This window comes from Cryptomeria japonica, unplaced genomic scaffold (assembly GCF_030272615.1).
Source record: "Cryptomeria japonica unplaced genomic scaffold, Sugi_1.0 HiC_scaffold_22, whole genome shotgun sequence".
In the NCBI taxonomy this organism is placed as follows: Eukaryota; Viridiplantae; Streptophyta; class Pinopsida; order Cupressales; family Cupressaceae; genus Cryptomeria; species Cryptomeria japonica.
Genome location: NW_026728844.1, coordinates 998,683 through 1,010,926, shown reverse-complemented (window position 1 = coordinate 1,010,926; position 12,244 = coordinate 998,683). Strand labels below are relative to the sequence as shown.

At 50.5% G+C, this 12,244-nt stretch overlaps 1 protein-coding gene across 1 annotated transcript; it reads left to right on the top strand.

Moving 5' to 3' along the window:
* Positions 1-3,827: 3,827 nt before the first annotated feature.
* LOC131077509 (NADH-ubiquinone oxidoreductase chain 2) lies at positions 3,828-11,313 on the top strand. Its single transcript, XM_058015019.2, has one exon. The coding sequence runs from the start codon at positions 8,632-8,634 to the stop codon at positions 9,352-9,354; it is 723 nt and encodes a 240-aa protein (XP_057871002.1). The 5' UTR covers positions 3,828-8,631; the 3' UTR covers positions 9,355-11,313.
* The last annotated feature ends 931 nt before the right edge of the window (positions 11,314-12,244 follow it).

Genomic DNA, 12,244 nt, shown 5'->3' with positions numbered 1-12,244 from the left:
GCTGTGATGTGGCTTTTGGTACCTTTGTGTTTGGTTGTTATGAATCTATAACAGGCTATCAATATGCTAGAAGGTATGCTAGACGAGATAGTGATGGGTCAACAGAAGCAACTGACTCATATGCTTACTAAACCGAATCAACTTACGCTGGATCAACTTTCTTTTTTTATACCTCATAATGGGGAGGTGGAGATTATAAGGGGTTTAATGCTTTTTTTTCTGTACAATCCATATAGTCTCCAAGAGCAGGATAGGCACCTCTCGACGATAGTTACTGCCTAGTTGACTGGAGCTTGTTAGTGCTTGTTGCAGCGGATAACAGGACGATAATTGCTATAACAGCTGAGCGAACCACACTAACCACACTAATCGTAACAGGATGAGGATCCCTAGCCATCACCTGAAAACACAGAGCTGTGGGACCCACTCTAAGCTTACTCCAGACCATCATCATACTGCCCGAAGGCTTCGTGAATGAAGGTCCAGTGCGTAAGTGGGAATACCCCTCATTATGGCTTTCCTCTTCTCCGTGAAGGAAAGTGTTCACCTGGAAAACGCAAATATGTCGGAACATAGTCGGGGGCAACTTTCGATATCCCGAACCCACATCTTAACTGCAACCAATTCATTTATTCGCACAATTAGTACCTGAGCTCTCCAAGAAAAGGGGATTTATTGCTTCTTGGTTTATGGATTTAATGCTTAACTATGTTGGCTCTTCTTAGGTCTTTGTTTGGCTTAGCTGTTCTTATGTCTTGGATGGTTTGATGAATGACTCTGCTTGCTTCTCATCGTGCTAGCTTACTTCTATTTGATAGCTACTTAAAACCATTGAACTGCTATTTGATCATTGTTAGAGTATCTGCTGCGACTAATTGGAGGTTTGCTAGCTGGTTTCATTTTCGGGGAGGTAGGCTGCTAATTTATCTTAGCTGGCTTTGGGTGCTGCTGTGTCTATCTGTAAGGGGTTGGCTTATGCTAACTTGACCTTATGGCTAGTCACTGCTCCTACTTGAACGGCCTACACTATATTAACTCCTACCTCCTTTACTCTCCCTATTTGTGCCTTCTCCATCGGGGACTGCTTCTTTCGAAGTCCAGGTTCGTAGGGCTCTACTTGGCTCGTAGTTTTGTTATAGATCCTGCCTTTACGGGCTTTTATGGTGGAGATTATGATGATATAGATGTGTGCCCTTCTTTCGTGTTCTCTCTGCCATCCCAGGAATAGCGCAGATGTTGTTGTGATACCAAAATCGAGCAACGAACTGACGATAACAAAGTGGCGGTCGGATAGCTAGGTAGTCCGCCAATCCCACGTAAGATTGGAAAGCGCAGGTTCAAATCCTGTTCGCCACCCGAAGAAACGGAAGACTGCATCATTACGAGGGTGTCACATATATAAGGCAGTTGCCACTGGGTCTATAGTGTTCCGTTGCGGAGTGTTAGGTTCCATTTGCTACCGGACGGGAGAATTCGAACCGCCCCGGAGCAAGAAGAGAAAGCTTACAGGGCAGTACCAGACGATTGGGAGAGGCGGTGAGACCTTCCACTGGCAGTAGACTATTTCCCTAGCTGTGTTACGAATTTCATAATGGGTTTATTTCACTTTTCCCTTAGCAAATTGGTCTACCAAATCGACTTTGAGGTAAGCTGGGCCCTCGTTCGGAACTAGGAATCGATCTTCTTTAGTTATGATTTTGCGTGCTAAAAAGAAATCCTATACGAATTGGAATTAATCTCTCAGTAATGGAATTAAGTTGAAGGCAAGTGAAAGCATTCACCGCGCTTAACCAGTATTCGTTTTGTACCTACTTATCCTTCCCTGTCCTTGGTGGAGACTACGTATCCGATAATCTATATGTCACTAGCGGATTACCTACTTACGCTCAGCCAATCCTATCAACCCAGCTCTCTGTGTACGTATTCTATCCCGTTTATCCCCCGTTCTTGATGGCTGTACGTTCGCTTATTCGGTCGCTTGGGCGTAGTTGATTGATTAGAGACAGTTACAGCGTATAACCGACTCTCTGTTCTATCCTGTCTCTCCCCAGTCACCGGAATCAACTTTTCTGCAGCCGATCCTGCAACCATTTTGTCTCCGTTTAGCCAAAGAAGGGGCGGGGCCGTAGAGCCGTGTACGATGCCAGTAAGTGTGATTTGATGCCTTCACAACCTTTGCCAACCTACCTACGTATCCGGTAAGTGTCTCAGCCAAGGATTGGTGTCTATAGCTTGAACTAGCGGAGAACTTAATCTGTAGTTGTCCTTGCACCCCCGACTCTAGAGATCGAAGAGCCAAAGAAATACCAGTACATGATTGCCTTTATTCCGGGCATTAACAACCTACTTATTGGTGTATCTAGCTTGAACTAGTGCTATCATCATAACTCTTTCTAGCATTACAACCTTTGTATGATTCCGGCCAATAGTAGTTATAAGCATACAGCTGAGCGGAATCGACCTAGCTTTCTTCTTCATGACCGACACATGTTTACTCCCAATCCTAGTATTTGGTAGTGATACAGTTTAGTTCACCGGTTAGTTTCAGTGATCGATTATAGCCATGATTGGTGCTTTAAAGATCGAAACGTAATGGTATAAAGTATAACAGCGGTACTAAACCTGATGTTATGCCATCCATTCTATGTACCTACATCCCAACCTCTAGCTGAGTGCACGACAGCGGAGAATCACACCTTGATGGCAGTATCCCAGTCTATCTGTTGGTTCCCATCCACCTTGATGATTAGAGCCGTGTTGGTTTAGCTGCTTACGTATCCGGTGATCTACTATTGCCTTCATTCCTACCTATCTGCCTATCTCAGCCAAGATCCGACTCGTACCTTCCTATCTGTCCATTTGCTCCTCTCTTATCTTCCTTACTCCAGCTGAGATTCGAGTATACAGTAGAGGCGAGAGCGCTTCGTTAGGTCCAAGTACGTGATTATAGCCATTAAGGTCTAGAAACGTACCCACCTACGTATTTGTGTCTATAGCTGATTCTAGCAAAGATTATGGGCATACTATGAATAAACGATATTGACCCGATAGAAGAATCGGCAGCAACGGGGGGTTCTAGCTTATCAATAAATCAAAAGCTCAGCTCTCTTCCTAAACTAGTTGGTCGCGGGCCCCGAAGATCGAGGGAACGAAGTTGCGAGAACTAGATGCCGGAAATGAGAGTGAATTTAAGAGAGCCCAAACAGAGTTCGCGCTTTCAATTTTAGTTTCTTTTCTCATTTTGAAACACGCCAATTGAATTATCCTAGGCCGAGGCCGAACCACCCAAACCTTCCAACAACCTGCCATGACCGAATATCTTGGAGAGGTTGCGCGTAGGGGGATCACGGAGAACTCAAGTCTATAGTTGACCGGCCTATAGTTTATGAAGGCAGATTCTATACGTAACATGCCAACGGCACATCGGGTGGGGAATTCTGGATAGTTGACCGGGGTGGGTGGGAGGTATAGATTGATTGGGTGGGACTCAAAGGCTGGCAGCCCTACAATAACAACAGCCGGGGGGGGGTGGGCATGTTACGTATAGAATCGAGATGCGGTAAACTATCTATAGTTGGGGTGGGAGGATGGCCCCTACTATTCTGACGGGCCGGGAGTAGTGATCCACCGTATCTATAATTCGGGTGGGAAACTATAGCCCCCTCCAATTCTAGTTGGTGTTCATGAGGATATAGATTGGGGCAGCGGGGTGGGAGGCCCTTCCTTTATAGTTGAGTCCACCAATCAAGAGCGATCCACCGCTTTATCGCCCATCCATAAGCCCACCAAGAAAGCTGCTCTATCTATCTATCAACTATAGCTATAGAAGGGGGTCCCGGTGCAGTGGGGGGCCCCTACTATCCAATAGCCTTAGCGCATGTTGCGCCGCTATCTCCTCTGCACCACTGCACCGGGAACCCTATGATGGGTGGGAGTCAAGTTCCGGCAATAGGATTATCGCCATCTCCAAAACGGCACAACTAGAATTCTGGGCCTTGCGGCAACTATCTCCTCCACCATAGAATAGTAGGGGCCTCATCTTGCCTAAAATAGTAGGGCATTCAGATGCGAGGAGGTAGAATTGAGCCCTACAATTCTATGGCGGGTCACTTTTCCAGTAATGTCTGCGATAAAAATGAGAAATGGAGAGAGGCCCCGTCGGGGAATTGAGAAAGGTCACTTTCACAGTCTACGGAGCCAGACGAATGATCGACGTGCCGGTAGGGAACTTGGGTGGGAATGCCTACAATTCTATGGGGGGGTCACTTTGCCAGTCATATTCACCATCTCTTTCGTCGAGCCCTTTAGAATAGTAGGGGTCTGGCTCACATGACTGCCTAGAGTTTATTTGGCCGACCCATGGCACCCCACTATTCTAAGGGGCTTTGGGACGATCTCTTTCGTCGAGCCCTTTAGAATAGTAGGGGTCTGGCTCACATGACTGCCTAGAGTTTATTTGGCCGACCCAACTTAATGCCACCCCTACCACCAACATGACCACCAACCACCACCCAACATCACTAATCTAACCCACCCCTACCACCAACATCACCAATCCCACCAACTACCACGTTTCTTATCGGATTGATGCTCCATTTCGAAATCAGCCAAAGAAAATAGGGTCGCGTTTGACCTCTCTACCTCTAGCCGTGAGGTGCCCCTATAGAATTTTAGGCGCTACTGCTTAGTATAGAAAGTGGCCCCTTTTAGATTATTCCCGGGGAACATGTTCATGTCGGGTGATGGATGGAGCGGGTTCTGGGTAGAATAGTAGGGGCCCTTAGAATAGTAGGGGCCCCCACACCCCCCTTTCTAATAGTAGGGGCCCATTCCTCTATGAATCATGTTAGTAGGTCATCTAATCATGTGACGTATGGAATCTCACTCAAGCTTGCCATAGAATAGTAGGGCAATACGTAACATGATGAATATCAGTAGGAAGTCTCGTTAGTAGGAAACCAACAATAGAATAGAGGGCCACCCTCACCTCCTATATTCTCGTACCCTTTGAACCTCAACGGGCCACCCTCACCTCCTAGAGGTCCTGCATGCTCAAAAAGGGCCCCACGGGGAACCCTTTGAAACCGGAGAGAATTGGCTAAGTACTATCGTTGCCTAACTCCACAAGTGGATGCGAGGGCAAGGACTATAAGGGATCCTAGGTAGGACAATAACAACATTTTCTTTCATATCGCCCTGGCCCGTAGGGCTCACAAGTGTGGATTGGGCAAGTACTAGTATCCCCTACTATTCGGCGATCTATTTTGGGCATGTTACGTATAGAATCTGGTTCACCGGAACTATAGTTGCCATAGAGCCCTCCAACTTATCTATAGGGGGGTATGGGGGGCCTCTGAACCGGCAATAGAATAGTAGCCCTCTTCACCGGCAATAGCCATAGAGTAGGGCGGGCCTCCGATGAACCCTACTATTCGCCAGGGGCATGTTACGTCTAGAATCGTCAACCCCCCTACCCCTGCATGTTCACAGGGGCGCCCCGTGCATCGCCCATAGAATTTGAGGTGCCCCGGGAAAGTAAAGGTAGATGCCATTGGGCGGTTCAGTCGGTTCAATGCCTACTGTATCGGAATGCATCGGATGGATGCCCGGGCATTGGGAGGGGAGAGTGGTGATTGGGGGGGGAGTGGGAGGTGGGCCCCCCCTTTTTTTCGATCAGATCGGCCGTTGAACCAGTTCATATAGTTCATTCAGAATTTTGTTTCAATCGGCGGAGGAGGGTGGAGAACCATTGGATGGGAATAGGGGTTCTACCGATTGAACTAGATTATTCATGGATGGACAGCATGGATTGTAGGAATTGGTGCGTCCCAATCGATATGAGTCAAAGTGGGTTGCTCGCTTCCTAGAATTCCCCATGCCATAGAAGAGTAGGGGCTGCCATTAATCAGCTTGCTAGCCCTACTAGAACTATAATGGGGGGTGGGGGGGGGCACGCATCCTAATTTAGAACAGTAGGGTTAGCCCCGCCCTTTTAGAATAGTAGGGGGCAGTCAAGACTCGATTCTAGCTCGGAGTTTTCTAGCAACTAGAATTGCTTAATATAGCCCCCCCTACTATTTAAAGGGTTCTTGATAGAAGGGCCCCTAGGGGCGGGTGGGAGGAGGCTATGGGGCGCATTAATGAACGGCTCGCCCTAGGGGTGGGTGGGAGGCGGCTGGAGCGCATTAATGAACGTCATTAATTGACTACTGATTAACAACAATTAATATACCGGGGCTCCCACCCGCCCTTATTCTAGCGAGCTGATTAATGAACTGGTAGTCGGTAGATTAGTTGTTGTGGGGGGTTATGTTCGACATTCCCACCCTGCTGGGGGAGGGCCCCTACGGGAGAACGGCAGATTCCGTGTGTGGGGTTGGGTGGGGGGTAAAGTTCCCTGCAGAAGAATGGTGCATGCACAGTGGGTTTTCATTATTCTGATGAAGCTTGACTAGGGTGATAAATGCCGGAATTAGAGTTGGGTGGGGGCGCCCCTTAGAATTATCCCACCCACCCTGCATGGGGGGTTCTATTCCCTCTCCCGACCCCTATCCATAGTAGCGGGAGGCCTATCTATATCTATATCTATAGTAGGGGAGATCGAGGAGGCCTAGGGGGAGATGGGCATTTATGCCTCGACCGCCCCCTATATAGGGGGTGGGGGGGGGGAGAGGGATTGATTTCGGAGTCTCTGTGCGAGCCGTATGCGGCGAGAGTCGCACGTACGGTTACGGGGGGGGGTTCACGTCTATCGCATAGTGTGGTGGCCTACCCCATTTGTTCCATGATCTATGGGTCTACTGGAGTGACCCACTTCGATCAATTAGCCGAGATTTTGACCGGATATGAAATGACTTTGTTCGGTGCTCGATCCGGTGGTATTTTCGCGGGGATTCTATTCATCGCTGTAGGATCTTTATTCAAGATCACTGCAGTTCCCTTTCGGGCGGCTGTAGGACGGCCGCCTATGGGTGGTCGACAGATTGCGGCCAATCGACAAAACCAACTGCCTTCTCCGAGAGGACATTTATGTATGGGCTCGACCACCGGCACTCGACCTGAAGTCCCATCTCCCGACGAAGGGCAATCCGTTAGGCGCTCGGCCGATGGATAGGCCGAGCCCCCCCCGGCACTACCCGGGGGGGCGGATAGGGGCCCTCGACTTCCTCTATTTTTTGACCCCCCGAGCCACTCTGCATGCAGAGAGTCTTTTTGAGAATCCCCCCTGCTGCATGGCTTGATTGGACCTGACGGTACTCGCCCCCCCCGGCACTATAGCTAGATAGGGGCCCCCTGGGGCTGGGAGCCTCATAGCCCCTATCCTTCCTATTCAAACTATCCACCTATCCAAACTCTCTCTAGTGGGGAGGGGCACTCGACCAACGGGAGAGGACCCCGGGGGGGGCCCAGGGTCCGACCCCTACTATTAATAGCTGGGAGGACGAGGGCCGACGGCACTCCCCCGCCCCTATCCTAATAAAATACTTGGGGGGGGAGGGAGAGGCACTCGATAGATCGAGGGCCCCCAATGCAGGGTGCTCTCGACCGATAGGGAGAGGAGAGCGCGACTCATCACTACCTCGTAAGGGCGTTGAGACCATAGCATGTCACACGCCTTTCTCCGTAGCCGCCCGCCTAGAAGAGCCGCTCGCTCCATAGTGTTGTCGCACAAGATAAGCACGCCGCCTGCTTGGCGAATCGAAGTTCTCTCCCGGTAAACTGTCCACCCAGTGAAGTGCGAACGTAACAGTGGAATGCCACGGCGCACGCTGCTTGCTTGCACTAACACTAGCTCGCACTAACACTAAACACTAATAGATCTGGTGTGCCTCCTGCCCGTCGACGAGGAAAGAGCGACAAGGTTCAGATTCGGAAGTTACTGCTTTTCCGCATGCAGCATGGGAGCTGATTACCCAACAACTCTCTGGGAACAATGGGAAAAAGGATATCCCGATAACGGAAACCATAGGGGGGGCTGTATCGGCGAGATCCAACGGTGAACAACTAGATTCTCCAGGAGAAAACCCCGGCTGGAAGTCTGAGGACCTTTAGTACCAGCAGCCAGCGCTTCGCGCCCCTCGTCCTCCCAGACTAGCGGGGGTCGGACCCTATCTATAGTAGGGCCCCCGGGGTCCTCTCCCGCCCTACGGGCGAGTGCAGTGAGCCCCTCTTCATTCTAGTAGGGCGCTTTAAAGAGCTTTCTCTTTACGATAAGGAAGAATCCCCACTCTGCATTTCCAGCCCGGGAAAGCGCTGGCAACAACGGAAAGGGGTCTGACCATACTGAGTGAGCAGCAGGCATCTACTACGGATCCCTATCTATAGTAGGGGTTAAACCGCTCCATCTATCTGTGTGTGGGCGGACCTGGCTTTGGATATCTAATCCGAGTTCAGAGTAGAGAACCGGAGCCGTATGATGGGAAAAACTTTCACGTTCGGTCCAGGGAGCACTTTTATCGTAGATGATGACTATCTATAGTCCTCGTTCTCCCTCGTGTGGCACTTCTGCTGAGCGAACCGCCCCCCCACTATAGAGAGGGTAGATAGGCATTAAAGATCCGGAAGAGAAAGAAGGCAGTGACGCCCCCCCCTCCCCCCCCCCCGGACTCCATATCTCTCTCGACCCTCTATATGTGGGCACCTGATATCCATGAGGGTTCACCCACCCTGGTTGCAGCATTCTTCTCTATCGCACCTAAAATTTCTATTCCTGCGAATATGTTACGTGTTTCTATCCATAGTTTCTATGGAACTACATCGCAGCAAATCTTCTTCCTCCGCAGCATTGCTCCTATGATCCCAGGAGCACTGGCCGCCATGGCCCAGACGAAAGTCAAAAGACCTTTAGCTCATAGTTCGATTGGACATGTGGGTTATATTCGTACCGGTTTTTCACGTGGAACCATAGGAGGAATTCAATCACTACTAATTGGTATCTTCATCCATGTATCAATGACGATAGGTGCATCCGCCATAGTCCCGGCATTACGGCGAACCCGTGTCAAATATATGGCGGATCTGGGCGCTCCAGCCGGGACGAATCCCATTTCGGCTATTACATCTTCCATTACTATGTCCCCATACGCAGGAATACCCCCGTTAGCCGGCTTTCGCAGCAAATTCTATTCGTCCTCCGCCGCTCTGAGTTGTGGGGCTCACTTACCAGCCTTGATGGGAGTAGTGACTAGCGTTATAGGTCGTTGGGCGGCCGGAAGGTTGCCTGGAGTGGCAGTTCTGCATCCGTGCACCGGACACGTAGCCTACCAGAAGTTGCGACACAGTGAATTGGGTGGGATCAACCGACATATCTGCTACAGTGAATCGGGTGGGATCAACCGACATATCTTGCAATAGATCATGAACCGAGATCATGAACCAACCATATCCATCCGTCCGCAATGCCGCGAGACACTGCACGAGATGAACCCGGGTTTGGTGAATCGAAGTTGGCCCTGGGTGTGATAAAGAAGATTCCCAGTTACAGCGCGCGATCGTATACCGAGGTGCTCCCCGCCGGTTGCTGGGACGACGCGAGCCGGCCGGCTCGACCATCCATCGGTTGAGACCGCCACCCAACCAACTATAGTTCTCCATAGCCTCCTCCCACCGAGCTCGGAGTTTTCTAGCACTTATTGATGCAGGCTTCAATCAAGCCCTACCCCCCCCTACCCCCCCATCATAGTTGTTATTGTAGGGGGCTGGGACTGATTAATCAACTCTACTATTCTAAGGAGAAGCCTGCGCTACCCTACAATTCTATGGCGGTTATAGAATCGAGGTTGGGTGGGGACTCTAGTAGGAGATATAATTGGGGGCATGAATGGACTAGACTGACTATATAGTCTAGTACCCAACTATAGATAGATAGTCGCCGCACCGGTCTTCTGGTGCATACCCTAGATAGTCGACCTCAACCGACGTACGCGATAGGTCGAGTCGAGAAGGAGGGATGGACAGAGGGATTACCCATCTTCTCGGGGACGGGGAACGAATCGACATCTCGATGTGAGACTTTTCCTTTTGGGGAATAACGGCGAAGTCCATCCAAAACCGATGAATAAGAGGAGAGCAAAGCGCCAATGAATGGCGCGCGAAGCGCATGCGGAACGGGCGCGGGGAAAAGAGTGCCGTGCCGCCGTTCGGACCCCCTACCTATATAAGGGCCCATGGCCGCACTTTCTGGGCCCAGAGCAGTGCCCAAATGATACATACAATTAAAGATTTGGGGCAAGGAACCCCGTGATCAATAGATGGGGCCCTCTCCCCTCCTCGTCCTATCTTAGAGTCCCTCTCCCTCCCCTACTATAGATAGGCCTATCGGTTGAGCGGTTCGCCCAAGAAAGCCCCCATTATAGAGAGGGGGGAGAGGGGTGGGGGGGGGGGCTCACCTCTCGCCCTATAAATGACCTATCCAAACTATGGGGGGCGAAGCGAAAAATAGAGTGAATTATTCTGCAGGGTGATAACTATGCCCCCCACAATTCGAACCTCCCCCCGGTTATGCCCCCAGCCGGGGCCCTACTATTCAATTATTATAGCAGGCGTACATTAATGGCAGGGGGCCCACACTCCATAGAATTTGAGGGCCTATTGCCATACCCTTTACAAGCCCTTTCAAATAGTAGGGGAAAGATACTTCATTTTTGATTCTAAAAAATGAATGCTATCGAGTGGTTCACCCTACTATACTATAGAAAGGGGCTCACCCCCCCCCACTATAGCCCTATTGAACCCCCCCCCCCACCCCCCCCGGGGGGGGCAATAGGGGATAGTTGGCGTTTGGTTTAGCCCTATTGAACCCTATGCGGCCCAACTATAGAAAGTTGAGGCCTCCCCCTAGGCGGCCTATCCAAACTCTCTATAGTGGGGGGGGCCCTCGACCGATAGAGCGACAGCGCAGCGAACAGCTTGGGGCCGTGGCTTCAGTAGCATCACGACTCGCCCTACTATCTATAGGGCCGGTGATCCGGATGGGATACTACTGCGCTTAGTGAGCGCCCGCTCATTGAACGGCTCTGCTGCAATGGATGGCAGAGGGCCCGTAGTACCGGCCGGGCCGGGAAGGGGCCTGATAAGTGCCTACTGCTACACATCCGGAGTGTCCGGCAGGGTTCGGACTCTTTCCTAACTCGAGATGGGGGCCTCAGCTCGACACCCCCTCAGTGTTCATTCGTTCATGCATGTGTACTCCGGAATAACAGAGGGGACAAGACATATTCGTTCGTATCCATCTGGACAAAACACCATCTCCGAAAACACGAGGATGGGTTTGACTAGACCAGACTAGAATTGGGTGGTTTGGAAGACCAAGCTACTGTACATGTTGGGACCAAGCTACTGTACATGGTCCACATGCCGCATCAGATATGATCGAATATCCTCGAAACGCCGCATCTCTCACTCAGATTTGACGAGCAAGCGGCCGGAGCAACTAGAATTCCCAAAAGCAACCACCCAAACTACTATTCCTTACCATAGAATAGTAGGGGCCCTAGTTAATCTACCTCTGCAGGCCCCATAGAATTGTAGTGGGCATCAGCCTGTTAATTAATTAATCAGTGCCCTACAATTCTATGGATGACGCCCCAGCCGAATTGGGCGGGGGCCCTTTAGAATAGTAGGGGGCTAGCCCCGGCTGCTAATATAGTTATAGTAGGGGGCTAGCCCTTTAGAATAGTAGGGGTGGGGGGGAATTATAGCAGAGACCTTGAATCCCCATGATTTCGAGGATAGATAAGCTTAGGGTCGAGCTTACTTACCAGTAAGTCTCACAGAGGATAGGTAGGGCAAGCCCACCCCAACAAAAATAGGTAGGGCCTGGGTCATAATTCTAGTTCCCCCCCACCTGTAGGGGCAGTCATATGACCCAGACTTTTGATAAAGCCCCTGATAGTTTGGATAGGGCATATTATTGATCCAGCCCTAGGGGCGTTGGGTCACAATTCTAGTTCCCCCCCACCCGTAGGGGCAGTCATATGACCCAGACAATGCCCATAGAATAGTAGGGGCCCACCCTAGAAAAACTATAGGGCGAGATCCGGTATTAGCTATATATGGGGCGCTCCCCCTTCTATTCCGTCTGGGTCCCCGGCCGCCCCAGATAGATAGGGCTCTACCTCTACCTCTACCCCATATAGAGAGAGGGGGGTTGGTTCAATGTTCTCGAACAGAGTATCGTTCCGTATGGGGGTCTCTATCATTCGTATCAATCATTTCATTCAGTTCCCCTCTCTCTCTATATGGA

What these genes read in the sequence shown, in the direction of transcription:
- LOC131077509 (XM_058015019.2), top strand. Translation starts at nt 8,632, where the DNA reads ATGTGGGCACCTGATATCCATGAGGGTTCACCCACCCTGGTTGCAGCA.